Source organism: Erigeron canadensis, chromosome 8, assembly GCF_010389155.1.
Source record: "Erigeron canadensis isolate Cc75 chromosome 8, C_canadensis_v1, whole genome shotgun sequence".
Taxonomy (NCBI): domain Eukaryota; kingdom Viridiplantae; phylum Streptophyta; class Magnoliopsida; order Asterales; family Asteraceae; genus Erigeron; species Erigeron canadensis.
In genome coordinates, this window is record NC_057768.1 from 3,539,107 (window position 1) to 3,555,253 (window position 16,147).

At 31.0% G+C, this 16,147-nt stretch overlaps 1 protein-coding gene, 1 long non-coding RNA gene and 1 pseudogene across 2 annotated transcripts; all 3 read left to right on the forward strand.

Annotated features, from left to right (window-relative positions):
* The first annotated feature begins 869 nt into the window (after positions 1 to 869).
* Positions 870 to 4,610, forward strand: LOC122609862 (annotated as a pseudogene).
* A 5,201-nt stretch (positions 4,611 to 9,811) lies between these two features.
* On the forward strand, positions 9,812 to 11,716 carry LOC122610075 (caffeoyl-CoA O-methyltransferase-like). Its single transcript, XM_043783058.1, has 4 exons — positions 9,812 to 10,092; positions 10,249 to 10,393; positions 10,673 to 10,804; positions 11,245 to 11,716. The coding sequence occupies exons 1-4, from the start codon at positions 9,917 to 9,919 to the stop codon at positions 11,536 to 11,538; spliced, it is 747 nt and encodes a 248-aa protein (XP_043638993.1). The 5' UTR covers positions 9,812 to 9,916; the 3' UTR covers positions 11,539 to 11,716.
* Positions 11,717 to 15,363: 3,647 nt separating this feature from the next.
* LOC122609999 lies at positions 15,364 to 15,902 on the forward strand. Its single transcript, XR_006325438.1, has 3 exons — positions 15,364 to 15,385; positions 15,566 to 15,620; positions 15,830 to 15,902. It is a non-coding gene; the product is annotated as an uncharacterized LOC122609999 (long non-coding RNA).
* The last annotated feature ends 245 nt before the right edge of the window (positions 15,903 to 16,147 follow it).

Sequence of the window (16,147 nt, forward strand, 5' to 3'; positions counted from 1 at the left end):
AGTCTCATCACCTCACTAAGGTGGTTACAAACAAATAAACACAAATCAAAAGATGTACGGAAAATGTAAAAGGTTCCAATAATAATAACCATAAACCATCAATAGTCAAAACTCAGGAGGGGGAAAAGCTGAAGGGGCACTATCACCGTCACCATCACGTCTCTCTCCAAATATGCCATAGAAGTCAAAGGCATTACTAGAATACCTATCACCACTGTAACCTGACTACCAACAAATCGCGACCAATCATCCTGGCGGTCCAACCGGTCGTTTATTCTAGCAATCCCATGAAAAATCTCATCCACACGCTGCCCTAAACCTGAAAAATCAAAAGCATGTGAGCTAGAGGTAGGACCTCTAGTAGGCATAGAAACACCAACACCGGTCTCCTGCTCCTCATCCATCTCATCCTCATCATCCTCCGCATCCATATCATCTCCTTCATCCATACCATAAAATGTTAACGAATACATAAAGTTTGGGATGTTATAGAAATCAGTTAATGTATATATGCATCTATCTATATCTAGTGTTGATTTGTGTTTGGGAGTGAAATTAGACATTGAGTTACAGTTTCACATTTGCTCTTTATAAAAAATTGTTGTTACCAAAGATAGTGCTGGAAATAAGCCAAAGAAGATCACCAGAGTATTAAGTCGTCGGAGTAACCCGGTAGGATACATCAAGTAAACAAAACAGGGAGGTTCTTACATCAATTTTAACACTTTCGTAGGTCACTACATTACATAACCATTCACTCATAGTTGGTTACACTCTAGTGCCTTAGTCCCTATTCTTTTTTACGTCCAACGAGGCATTAACGGTTACAAATAGGATGTTACCATGTAGAATACATTAGAAGAACAAAAATGAAAGGTACTTACATCAGATAGCCAACTTGAAAGGTCACTACATTACATAACCATTGAGTCATAGTAGGTTACATTCCGGTGTTATAATCCCTAAAGGACACTTATAATAGGGATTATAAACGTTACAACCTTGTTTTAGTTTATTGGTAGATATACAAAAGTTCACCATTAATTGTCTACATACATCATCAATAACATAAATAATGGCCGCATCAATGTCGTCTTTGAGGATTTATGTACCTAGTCCGGAAAAAAAAAACTCCTAAGCTAAGTTTAACAAATTATATTAAATAAACTTACAATCAAAAATTAATCTGTGAGACGATTAATAATTTAATAATTAAATCTGTATTTTAAAAGGGATAATGACCTGTGGATGTAGTGAACTATGACAAAATGTCTATGTTATGTATTGATCTAATCGGGAGTCTATGTTATGTAACGAACTTACCAAAACTGTCTAAGGGATGCATGTTACCGGATAATCTACAAGTACTCGGTTACCATCCATTTTTTTAAGGGATAATGACCTATGGATGTAGTGAACTATGACAAAATGTCTATGTTATGTATTGATCTAATCGGGAGTCTATGTTATGTAACGAACTTACCAAAACTATCTAAGGGATGCATGTTACAGGCTAAAGCCAGTCATCAATTTTTTTTCCTTTATTTTTTAATCTTAATTTATTTATTTAACATATATAAATAAATATAAGTTATGGAAATATAAGTTCTGTAATTATATAAAAACTATAAACACCATCATATCTTCTAGCCGCCACCTACCTCCCCATTTTTCAGATCAACCCTAACACAATCATATACCAAAAAATGAAAGATTTCAAAAATTAAAATCGCATTTGAAGATTACGATCCCTTATAAGGTCAAGAACCTGAAACCAATCATTACATATATTCTCAATATACACACTGACACACACAAATCTAAGGGTACATATATACAACCTACACAAACAAACAATGAGAGACTAGAGGGCGTATTCTTACATGGCTTCTTGAAGCATAACTTAGATTTGAAATGAGAAAGAATAACTAAATTCTAGATTTTAGTTAAAGCAACAAAACAACAAACTTAGAAGAACGCATTACAAGCCTAAAGCTGAAAAGATCAAATCCCCTTGACCTCAACTTTCATCATTTCTCTTTTCGGGATATTAATAAATAACTAAATGGAAACAAGAAAATACCAGTTCTCAAATACTCGGGAGGAGTTGGAAACAATAAATAACATGCATCACTTAGACAGTTTTTGTAAGTTCATTACATAACATAGACCCCCGATTAGATCAATACTTAACATAGACATTTTGTCATAGTTCACAGGTCATTATCCCTTTGGATGGTAACCAGCTACCTGTAGATTACCCGGTAGTATGCATCACTTAGACAGTTTTGGTAAGTTCGTTACATAACATAGACCCCCGATTAGATCAATACATAACATAGACATTTTGTCATAGTTTACTACATCCACAAGTCATTATCCCATTTTAAAACTAGCAATCTAAGATTATGCTTAAATAAGTATAAAATTTAAAATCTAAATCTAAAACATAAATAAAAATTTCAATATGTTCAAAATAATATAAAAAACTTAGAAAACCGATAAGCAACAAACTGCTATGCTATTTTTTTCTTTAAAAAATATATAAGAAAAGTGAATATGTAATTGTCATGTACCTAAACTTAGGTATAAAATACCTCACATACTAAATTTTTAGATATTTTTTGTATAATTATGAATAAATAATTGGGATCTATGTTTTTATGAATTAAAAAATAAAAATGTGTGAGTTTTATACATAAGATTAGGTAGATGACAACTACATATTCCCCATACCTCCTAATATATACATGTATTGTTTACAATAAATTAGAAAAATCACTACTAACATCGTAAAAAAAAACGGTAGACAATCAAGTGACAATGTTACGACGGCTTGACTGCCCAGTTCTAAGATAACGTACTGAATAATCTTTTTACTATCTACAAAAGTATGTAAGTAGCTTTTATTTGCAGGTTAATTTATATACTTTAATTTTATATTATTGTTAGAATTTATAATGGAGTTAGTTAATTACATATACGAATATATAACTTGTAACATATATAACATTAAAAATAAAAAAAATCGAACCCCTTAAATATCGGGTCTCAGCCGGTCGGCCACTTCGGCCACCATCTAAGCCGACCGCTGCAGTCAATAATGGCCAGGCGAAACAACAAGAAGTTGGCCACAAGAGCCTCCTTCAAAGCGATGCACTTTACCAAAACATTCTTGAAACAAGTGTTTACCCAAGAGAGCCTGCACCCATAAAAGAGCTACGTGAAGTCACTGCTAAACATCCTTGGTAATATTAGTTATTAGCCCGATTCGGTTATATATATATACACACGCTAGTTGTTACATGTGGATATATATGTCATTTAAAAGAGACATGCATGGTTCAAGCTTCGCATACTGCCTATTGGACGTCAATATGGTGTCTCGAATGCTAACTATTAATTACAAAGTCGTTAAAAAAAAAACTCATATGGACGGTTTTTTTTCTTATTTTAAAAAATATATTTCTATAGAAGTTATGTAAACAATACTTATGTTTGTTTGCGATATGAAATAGGAACCTTATGACCACATAGGCTGATGAAGGGCAGTTTTGAACCTCCTTTTGAAGCTTATAAATGCCAAGAACACAATGGAGGCGTTTACACCGGTTATTCCCTTTTGTCTACTGCTTTGGCTCTTCCTGATGATGGAAAGGTAAGACCATATATTTGAAGTAGATTGGCTAAGCCCGGCCCAGCTTGGTCTTTTATTGGTTAGGTGTGGACCGTATAAAAATCGATTGGATCTTTTAAAAAGCCGGTCCTGGCTCTGGGCTAACTTTGGGGCCTATTTAGGACTGGCGGACTAGTTTTTGTTCGAGTTTGAGCAGGGTCGGTTTTTTTTTATGAAAAAAGATTCTAAATTGATTATATAACTTCTATGAATAGAAGCCAGGTCTGAAGTAGGCCTCACCGTGGGCCGGTGGCTGACTTGAACCGCGCTTTATCAGGCGAGGCCGGCTCAGGTTTAATTAGCCTATTTACCTTGAAGTATTTTACAAAAAAAAAAAGAAAATAAACATGGAAATCAATTATCGGCTTGCTTGTGAAATATATGGCCATATGGGACTTATCATTTGAAACTACACCGACCTTTAATTTATGTCTCAATTTGTTTTCAGATTTTGGCCATGGATATCAACCGTGAGAATTATGAAATCGGTCTTCCCATTATCGAAAAGGCAGGCGTTGCTCACAAAATCAACTTTCAAGAAGGTCCTGCTCTCAAAATGTAAAAAATATTTGACTATGTGACAAACATCTATATTTTTAATTACAATGTTATTAAAAATTTTCAGGGGAAATTCCATGGAAGTTTTGATTTTATTTTTGTGGATGCTGACAAAGACAACTACCTTAACTACCACAAACGATTAATTGATCTAGTCAAAATTGGTGGAGTAATTGGCTATGACAAGTTGACAACACCCTATGGAATTAATGGATCTTTGGTAGCACCACCGGATGCACCTCTTAGGAAGTATGTGAGGTATTATAGAGACTTTGTGTTAGAGCTAAACAAAGCTTTGGCTAGTGACCCACGAGTCGAGATTTGCCAACTTCCGGTTATTGGTGATGGAATCACCCTATGTCGTCGTGTATCCTAATTAATCCGCTTCACTACTATTCAAAGGAGATTATCGATCATTAGTAGGTGATGACTTCTCCAAGAAGTGGTGTTGCTTGTTAAAGATGGCAATATAAATGAACATGTAATACATAAATTGAGTATCATCATTGTGTTTTTTCTTAATCTGTGTCATTTATGTAAAACGAAAAGATTGTGTATATCAAAGTAAGCAACGAAATAATGATATTTAAGGACAAAGAAATTGTTACTATATATAGGAGCATATGTCAAAACAGATACCACCGCAACTCCACAAGCAACCTAGCTATAATATCGCGTGAATAGAAGTCGAGGATTAATAATGTTCTGCAAGCATTAAACATATCAATATGCTCTAAGCAAAATTAAATCAATGTGTTCCTAGCATCTATGGTCATAATCACCATATACTTCATCATTTTTCCACGTACTATATTATATCAACCCAACCCAACCAAAAATTATAATTTTATAATTAAACAAATCCACCCCTTATATTTCCAACTATTTCATCTTTAATTCAATCAAATATCCATCACTAACAATAATCATAACAAAGGGAATAGGTTAATATATTTACTTCCAAGAATTTGCTAGTGATTCTAACACATAAGTTCAATAATCAAGCTAGCTTATTCTTCCTAATTTGCTCACAAATTTTCGGCCCCAAAGCAATATGTATAACTTGTGAGGGGAAAGAAGGAAATGTTAGGAAGGACTAATCTGAATCTAAGGGCGCATTTTTTAAAGGAATTGCAATATGAAAAAATGAAATTTTACAAAATATATTTTACTATGGAATATTCACATTCAACGGAATGAGATTCCTCCATATTACAACCAAACATAATAAAAATGGAATTCAATTTTAATTTCATCAAATTATGTGAACATAACGCTACCTAATGATTGGATATGTAAGTCCTAATCATTCATTTTCTTAGACCTAATGCTTCATTTTAGCCATCCTTTTTACTAATCTCTTATACCCTGTTCACACATATACAAATATATATCACGAGTATTTGCATTGCCTTAGGTCTAATAATTCTAATTTCTACGTACACATAACTCTTAAGAGCAGAAGTCATTATATTTTGCTTTTTGTCAGTTGATCGTCTGCCTCATTGCTTGCAGTATTTTCGTACACAAAAAAAACAGCTCACTATGCCATAGTGGTTATGCATTAGTTACATTAATTATAAGGTTCATAGAATTAGATATAGGACAAAAATTTCTTTACATTTACTATAAATCCCCAATTAATGTTTACCATAATCTTCATATATATATATATATATATATATATAGGGTAGAGATCCAGAGAGAAGGTTCTTAAAGAGAAAAGGGGGAGAAGGTTCAATTTTATTTTTTTTTAACTTGTTTTTTTGACTTTTTTTTTTTTTGACTTTTTTTATTCTTTTTTTAATTAATTTAATCCATAAAAAAATTTTAAAAAATTAATAATTTTTTTTTCTAACCTGAGTTAGTGAGTTTTACATGTAAGAGTACGGTACGGGTTTCACCCTTAAAGATATTAATAAGGGGTAGCTGGTAGAAGTGATAGGTCATAAAGGGTGATATGTCATAAGGGGTGATCGGTGATGGGGTGATCTACCTAACGGGCTTCGCCCTTAGCTATTATGGCTCCGCCATAAGTCGAAAGGCTTCGCCTATAGCTTACGGGCTATGTCCTTTGAAAAAAAAAAAATTTTAAAACTTTTTTAAAATTTTTATATGGAATAAGTTAATTAAAGAGAGAATGAAAAAGGTGAAAAAAAGAATAAAAGTAAAAAAAAATAAAGCTAAAAGAAGTAAAAAACAAACTTTCTCTTCCTTCTCTCCTTAAAGTAACTTCTCATTTGATCTCTATCTTTTATATATATATATATATATATATAACCTTGTAATGATGTTGGATCCAGAAGAATTTTGTATGTTGATCATGACTTCAAATTTTGTCTAAGCAAGTTAGGGGCAAAGGTGTAGTTGGTAAGTTTAATCGGCAAAAAACATCGGCTATTTGACAAATCTATAATATGTGAATCGGCTAGTTTTGGCTGATGCAAGTGAACGTTGAGAGCTTTTTTTCTATTATTTATTTATTTATTTTTTTTAGCAAAAGTTGGCAAATTGGCAAGCAAAACCCCCACTACACCTCACTTTTTGGCAACAAAATGGCAAGAATTGGCTAGTTTTTGGCTTGTACACGTGGCATTTTCTTTTTAGAAGAAACTTGTCAAAACTTGCCAAATAGCCAATTTTGTAATACTACACCCTTGTCCTTACGTCTTTATAAATATTGATTGCATATAAAATTTGTTTGAAATATCACTTCTCTTTGATTTTCGATGGACACCGGTATATATGTAGCCAATATATAGGCCACCAAATTTCGCTTGAACCGATCGAATTGACTGGTGCTAATGACAGACGACTTTGAACACACATATTATTATTGATAAACCACCAAAGTCAAACCGAAGGCAAAACTATATATCCACAAGATGCAAGCATCTCACCAACTTTGACTAAGACCTTCCCTGCTTTGTTATCTCAATATAAATATTAATTAAGTCTCTTTTAAACATTTTTTTTTTTTCAACTTTACTTTGATTTTTTTTAGGACATTTTTTTTCTATATACCTTTTGTAACTTTTAATAATTATATTTTTTCTTTACAACCTTTTCGTCTTTCATATAATTTTTTAATTCTTTTTCTCAACAATTTTTTTTTTTGTGTGAAGTTTTGTTTTGCATAACTTTTTGGAATTCTATCAATTGGTCATTTTTTAAAGTAAATATAAACATGTTTGTGTTATTGTTTTACTGTCCTTAAAAATAAAAACAGACAATATGTGATTTGTCTAAACATTTATTTAATATAATCAAATGAATATGCACACATTTCCTTTAAAGTTTGTAGTTTTTTTAGTCCCTACCCGATAACACAATATTACGAAAAACTGATGACGTACGTCCACCAGCCGGTCGATTCAAACCACCTAGTTCAAACTAACACTACCGGAAACTCACTATTTATTCCCTAACACAAGGATTTAACTTGAGATAATTATAACTTGAAAGGAGTCTACTTTTATTCAGGAAAATATTTAAAACAATGTTACAAACTAAAAAAAGAAAAATAGATGGATAAAGTGGGTGACGGTCACGATCAGGGAGGGCGAATAAAAGGTTGGTGAACGGGGCCTATTTTGCCATCTTCTTTGAAATCAGTTTTCTTTTATTATTTTTTTTCTCCCTCTTTTGCTTTTTTTCATGCTCTTCACCAACTCCTATTCCATTATTTTTTTATAATAAAAATATTAATCCTAATACACGTACGATGTACGGTAGTTATATAGATTGTATTATAAAAAATTTAAATATGTCTCATACATGATTCGTGACTATGAAATAAATTGTGGTTACAGTAAATCGATAATCGAAACTAAATTAGCATAAACAGTAATGATAAACATAATATAAGTTTAGTTAGAGTTTTGGATTTACTGTAAATTTTTAGAACCACATCAAAATCAGAATTTGTAAGCATAGTGGATGATGACAAATAACATTATAATTTCGGATCGTAAATTCAATTTTTGAAGTTTTCATGTTAATAACTTATTATAATTAATATAAGTATTAGGAGTTGAAGAATTGAGAAAAAAATAAAGATAATTTGTTAATGAGAAAACGATGTTATAATGATTTTGTATTAATAACCAAAGAGTTAGAGTTTAATTATAAGTCTAATAAGAAAATTGAATTTATATACAACTAAAAAAACTAATTTAACAAAATAATTAAATTAAAAGGAGATCAAAAATTACGCCATGTGTCAATTATTTAAGAATATGCCAATTATATTTTAGTTTATTGGTAGATATGCAACTATTAAATCAAATCTCCATTTACTACCCAAGGACATCAACACATGTTCGTTACTTCATACGTAAAAATACCTAGACTTTAATGTTACAAAGGTCAAATTAAGTACAACTAACTAATTAGCTTGTATCATATAATAACCCCAATAACCATATATCCATCAAGCATACGTCTACATCACACTCGTAATAATAATTACTTCAAATATCGTATTCTACAATACTTAAAATCTGGACACCATTTCCCTTATAATGGATTGTTTCTTCAGTTTCATTTAGTCCATTTTCGATTTGTTAGATGATCTTTTTGCCATGCATTTTACGATTTCATTCCTGTCGCTACCTTCGTTGCTATGTTGATAAATGTGATTGCAAGATTATATTATTTTAATTTTTAGGTCATCACATGTTTTGAGTTTATAGTTCATATGTTTAATATGTTTGGAAAAATTAGTTTTTGCAAATAGCAAATAATCACTCAAGTTACATGTGATCTACCCTACACTTTTTAAAAAGCCAAGTTCTAGTGACTTGTATAGTATGATCGAGTACTCATTAGTCATTAGTTGAAAGTAAAGGGCGACATTGGTTTTACCTTCAGAAATTTTTAGTCACAAGTTTTGTAAATCAAGATTAATAAAACACATATTCTATATATAATTATTTGTCATTCTTTATTAATTAAAACAAAAAATTATATGCTATAAGCAGGTGTTTGGTAGGATAAAGTGGAAAAAAGAGAAAACGAATATGAAAAACTTTCCTTATTTGTTTACAATATATAATGAGAATGAAGAAGTTGGAATCGTTTCCATTCTCTATTTATAGTAGAGAATGAGTGATAATGAAAAAAATAATTTTTATAAAAATAGCTTATGTGTCATCTTTACATTTTTTTTTAAAGCTTAATTTTTTTTGTTTAATTTACATATGAAGTCATAAATAGTTTCTTTCTTAAAGTTTATTTTATTTTTATTTTTATTTTTATGATGTAATTATTGTATAGCAAATGTTTTTGTTTTTTTTTTTTTTAAACTCTAATAGTTTTATCACAACTTTAATGATGTGATACATTTTTTTTACACTTTTATTAATATGCATGTTTAAATTGAACCCGAGTTAATTAGCTAATATCATGATAATACGGATAGAGTATGAAATGAAAATAAAAAATAAAAAAAATGGGTTCACCAACTATTTTCCACCAAGGAAAGGAAAGTCCCTCCCACTTCACCCACCAACAGCCCAACTCTTCTCTACCCCTCCACAATCTATTCCTATAAATACTATCATTCCTTTCCCCCTTTGTTTCAGGCTCACACCTTCATCTTATATCTTACTCAAAAACAACCTTATTGATTTTAATATATATTGATCAGCCACGCTAGACATAAAATTCAACACATTATATATGGCAACAGTCAACAGTACCGGAAGCGAGAGTCAACCGGCGAAACACCAAGAAGTTGGCCACAAGAGTCTCCTTCAAAGTGATGCACTTTACCAATATATTCTTGAAACTAGTGTCTACCCAAGAGAACCTGCACCCATGAAGGAGCTACGTGAGGTCACCGCTAAACACCCTTGGTAAGTTTGCTAATTCATGCATATATATGGATTCATGCACTTTAAGGTTTTTTTATTTTTATTATTTTTTTTTTGTAATGATTTATACAAACATGTCAAAAAACAATTAGTCTATATTGCTTTAATTAATTCTCTTATTTGATATGTGAAATACAGGAACCTTATGACCACATCGGCCGATGAAGGACAGTTTCTAAACATGCTTCTAAAGCTTATCAATGCCAAAAACACTATGGAAATCGGTGTCTATACCGGTTACTCTCTTTTGTCTACCGCTTTAGCTCTCCCTGATGATGGAAAGGTAATTAAATTGTGGAAAATGCTTTGTACCTTCCATATTAAAAGTCCGCCCTCGATTTTCATGGTAAATGTATATATAATTTATGCATCTTAAACACAGCCTTAAGGGCTGTATTTAGTAAACCCGTTAAATTGTAATACATATTATACTCGTAGTTGTACAAATATATATAAATGATGATCATATTAATTTAAGGATTCATTCATTAAAACCATTGTCATCATAATGATGTGCTAATTAATATAACATGGAATTAATTAATGTTTCTTAAATTTCTAGATTTTGGCTTTGGATATCAACCGTGACAACTATGAAATTGGCCTTCCCATCATTGAAAAGGCCGGTGTTGCCCACAAGATCGACTTCAGAGAAGGTCCTGCCCTTCCTGTTCTTGACCAGATGATCGCAGACGTAAGTTTATATATATATATACAAATTAAGCCGCATCGTTGAAATGTACATATCATAGTTTGGGCATATTTCCAATGGGGTTGGTGACTCATAGATAAAGTATGTATTTGACTTAGAGAGGATATATTTAGAGTTTAAGTACGAATTAATAATATTGAGGGTTAATTTTTATTTCAAACATTCATATAGCTTAAAAATTAGAATAAATAATATGCCGTTATGAAGAAAAAGTAGAAAAATAAAGAAAATGTTTGGACATATTATTGCTTTCTTCTTTAATACTTTTTTTTTATTTATTTTAAAACTCAAACATATAAGTAATTATGAGCATATGACATGGAAAGAGAAAAACGGTCAACAATTTGGGACACTAATTAATTATTTATTTTTATAAAAAACAAATGTTGAATTAATTAAGTGTCGTTTATTATATTTTACAGGAAAAGTTCCATGGAAGTTTTGATTTTATTTTCGTGGATGCGGACAAGGACAACTACCTTAACTACCACAAGCGATTGATCGATCTTGTCAAGATTGGTGGAGTGATCGGGTATGACAATACTCTTTGGAATGGATCTTTGGTGGCACCACCAGATGCACCTCTTAGGAAGTATGTGAGGTATTATAGAGACTTTGTTTTGGAGCTTAACAAAGCATTGGCTGTTGATCCAAGAGTCGAGATCTGCCAGCTTCCGGTTGGTGATGGAATTACTCTATGTCGTCGTATAAGCTAATTAAAGATTAATAATTGTTAATTAAGGCCCCTAATTGAAGGAGATGGCCGGTCGCTATGTTTTTTCCTTGATTTATATACTCATATATATATTTCATGCTTATATCCTTCTAAACTATTTTTATGTATTGCAACATTGATGTTGCTTTTCTCTTTATAAAAACGTCATCATTGGGAAATTCATGGAAAATCAATACTTCTGTGTAATTGTTGGTAGGGGTGATCAATATACGGGCCAACCCGTCAAACCTGTTTAACCGGCCCGAAAAAAACCGAGCCCGGCCCAACCCATTAAGTATATGGTCAGGTCCACGGGCCTATATTTTATGAAATCTCGGGTTGCGGGCCGGCCGGGGCTAACCCGGGGAAAAACCCGAGAACCCGCCAACCCAACCAACATTGATATTACATTGTTATAGAACTCATGTAGACTCCTGTAAATATATTTTATATATTATAATAATATTTTTACTAGTATTTTAATATATATATATATATATATATATGTATTTCAGTATTTGATTTAGTTTTCAATTTCATCTAACAAACTTTTTTATGTAAAATCATGTTAATAATGTAATTAGGAATTCTCACATAATTTCTTAATGTTGTTGATAGTTAAAGCACAACCAAAACGAGATCCATAATGAGGTATTGTATTGTAGTTAAACCATTATTATGAAAACCATAAGAACACCAAACACCATGAAATATATTCTTTTTCTCCGGGTTAGGGGTGGCCCGCAAAAAACCTGAGCCCGCATACTAACCCGGACCGGACCCACCCAATGAAACACGGACCGGGTCGGGTTGAGGCTAGGTCGGACCGGGTTGAGTCCATGATCACTCCTAATTGTTGGCCACAAGAAAAAATAACGATAATTGCCACGAGGGTCACCTTTAATAATATTAACAAGTACTAGTATGTCGTTAATTATTGTTATCATCATTAACACGTAATTTGGTTAAAACAAAACACTATTTGTTTAATTACATTCATTTTTTTCCCGAACATTCAGTTTGGATACAACAACAGGGAAACCTTACCGTATAATGTTGAATCATTGCACCTATCTTAAAAAGCGAGATGTTGTTCATGAGATGTTACAAGTATTTTGAAGGAAAATCCTCAAAACTTTTATCATACCTAAGAATCGAATTCAAAACATTGGGTAAAAATCGAGAATGCCTTTGCCCATCATTAGCAATTAAATTTAATCTCATATTTTAGAAAATTTAATTAGGGCTATAATATAAAATGCTTAAAATAGTTGTATATATACTAATACAACAAATTGATTAATTCCCCACATTTATTAAGCATATGTACATACTCCAAATTATAAAATCATAATCTACCCACTATATAGTGGTGCATAAAATATGGTCGCGTAGAATTAATTTAGTAATCTTAATTAACAATTTCAAGTGCATGCGTAACAAATTATGATATCTATAAACTTTTAAGTGTAAACAAATGTGTGTAATACATATATTTTAAACTAGATACTGACTGATAACATAAACTAAATTAACTGATAATTACATTATTATTCATAGTTTATGATAATATAAAAAATAATAAAATTATAACCTATAAATATATAATATATATTTATCAAATATATTAAAGCATGATTAATCAAACGTAAATATTTATAAATCATGAAATTTATTTTCTATGATCTATATATATTAAATATAGTATAAAAAACAATTTATTTTAAAACAATGATCATTATTTTATTATTATTTTAGAACGACATAATGATAATTATCATTGAATTAATAATAAGACGCAGTATAAAACATATATAAACATCTTTGTGCTCATATATTATCAAAATACGAAATCTTAGTTATATGAAGATAAGTTACAAATATAGATTTAAATATCAAATTTAACATTGATAATATAATTGGTTAGTAAAATATTAGATGTAATTATCAATATAATTTAGTTTTATATTATATTAAAGTATATATTATATTCCACGTATAAAGATAATTAAATACAAAGGAAAATAGAAAGAGATAAATTATAAAGATCGACAATATATTATCAATGTCTTTTAGTTAGTTTAATATTCAATGAATATTTACCGTAGTTTGCAAAATATAAACAAATATTAAGTTTGATCAAGTGGTTTGTGCCAAATATTAAAAGTTAGAGGTCGTGAGTTCTAATCTTGTATTTCGCTTTTTATTTGCTATTTAAGATTAATTATTAAAAAAGTCCATATAGGCAAATGATGACGTGGCAAATGAAATACTACATGAGCATTAAAAAATATAAATTTAAATATTGAAAAGTTGTAACAATTTGAAGTTGTTAAATGAAGTCTTTCGATTAATGTACATAAAAACTAATTAAATCTTTTCATATCAAAAGTTTACCTCTAAACTTTTTGGTAAATATACAACTATTTAATGCATCCTCGTTTAACAAAACCTTAGTAAACAAAACAAATTATCTGAAAGAGTAAATGACATAAATCGTCCTTGTGGTTTACCTAAATAGTCACGTTTTGTCCTTTATAATCAAAAACCTCAAAGACAGTCCTTTATAGGACGATAAAGATCATGTTTGGTCCTTCGACTGTTTGACCGTTATCTCAGTTCTGTTAACACCCCCACGTGCCTCCCACGTGAGGGGTTTTCATGTCTTTTTCATAAATAAAGGACCATTGGTGGTAATTTTGTTTACTTTAATAAATAAAAAAACCCTTATATTATCTCAATTTTCTTTTCTTTCTTTTTTTTTTTTTCTTTTTTTTATCTTTGATCTAAAACCTTAAAATCAAAGAAATATCTACAAATAGTAAAAAGAACATCATATCTCTTCCCCACCCCAAATTAAAATCAAAAACCAACCTACCTAATCTTTATATTTATTCTTAATACCATACCTTTTTTAATCAGATTGGATATATATATATATATATACCAACTTCAATCGAAGACATATATACATATATATATACATACACAGACAAGACCACCGCCATGGGGATATGGTTGGATACGGTAGCCGGAAAAAATCCACGATGGGACTAAACCATCACTAGATCCGGCCACCTCTTTAGATCGATAATCACTTAAAGAAGATGTAACATCCTAAATTTTATTTGTATTAGAATCTCCCCTTTCATACTAAAGGAGACTTCTAATGTGACATCACAAAGTTGAGTTGTCAAGCAAAGAGCTACTCCACATTGGAAGTATGATGTCAAGTTGTAGGTATTTCATGGTGTATTTGGTGCGTGTGGGGACGTATTTGGGCGGGGAATAAGGTAGGTTTCAAATATGGGCTTTGGCGGGAGAAGAGAAGAGGGGGAAATGCATGCTTTATTTCAAATGCTTTATTTCAAATTAGGTGTGAAGGGGATATAATTGAGTGGTGGGAAATGGAGAGAAAAACACATCACAGATCCACATCTATAATTTTTTTCTTTCATCTCTTTCTGTTCTTTCATTCTCCATTTTCATCTAAATAAATTTAAGATGTTGGAGAAGTTGTCGATGGTAAGCAGAAGATAGAAGCAACCACACAAGCTGTTACTACTTCGCTTCCATCTAGATTGAAGCAACTAAACAATTACTCAAAAAGGGTAGTTTTCAATCTATTTATTCAATCACTTGCAACCTCTTAATATCTGTTGATGTATCTCCAATCTCGATTGTTTTTAGAAAACATGCTATTGTTTATGGAGGTGTATGTATTTTATGTGCAGGTAACCGAGTTGCTTGCACCTGCAACTTGTATAGATGGGGGTTCTACAGGTATAAAGGTCGAATGGTATGTTTGTTTGGATTCAAGAAAAACAACACCAAAAAAGAAGTTAATGGTAAGCATTTTTGTACAAGTTATAAATATTGTACAATAGATGTTTGATAAAATGCTTGAAAGAAAATTTCAACCAACTTATGATTTATTCATAATATTCATATATTTAGCTATACTTGTATTCCGCTGATGAAGTTAAATTTTCGAGTTTATAGGTAACAATATTCTTATTGATTTTTAGGCATGGAGAAATAAAGGGTTCGCAGCTTGAAGAAGATGATGATGAAGCAGAAAAGGTATGTGAGTTTTTTTTAAATTTTTTTTATTGTTAGCTTTTGATGGATTTTTATGGATTTTAAAAAAGTTACAAAGTCAAGCATTTGTTTTTATGATTTTTTTGGACTGCAAGTCTTATGGCCAAGAATCTTATTTTCGTATGTTTATGATGGTGTTTCTAAGTAGTCTTTTAAAGATGGTTAATATGTTTGTTATGGATGGTTTGTAGTGAAATTATGTAGGACAAGAAGATGTTGTATAATGAATTAGAAGTTTGGGAAAGGATTGAAGTTGGACAGGGGATACACATCTCCACATATTATCACAAACCACAAGAGCCAGAAGTATGTAAGTACATATAACCATTAGTCCTTGAATTGTATTACATTTATGTATTCAAGTACGTACTTTTTTTTATGTAATTTTGTGGTTGTTTCAGACTTGGTGCAGGGGAGCAAATAGAAAGAGTTTTTTTTTAGCCAAAAGTTTGATGGATTTAGCCACTTCAGGTATGAATTTTCAGATTTTTATTTGTGGTTTTTTTAGA

What these genes read in the sequence shown, in the direction of transcription:
- LOC122610075 (XM_043783058.1), top strand. Translation starts at nt 9,917, where the DNA reads ATGGCAACAGTCAACAGTACCGGAAGCGAGAGTCAACCGGCGAAACAC. An exon ending in GTCACCGCTAAACACCCTTG is followed by an intron (nt 10,093 to 10,248) that starts GTAAGTTTGCTA and finishes TGTGAAATACAG; the next exon opens with GAACCTTATGACCACATCGG. An exon ending in TTGACCAGATGATCGCAGAC is followed by an intron (nt 10,805 to 11,244) that starts GTAAGTTTATAT and finishes TATATTTTACAG; the next exon opens with GAAAAGTTCCATGGAAGTTT.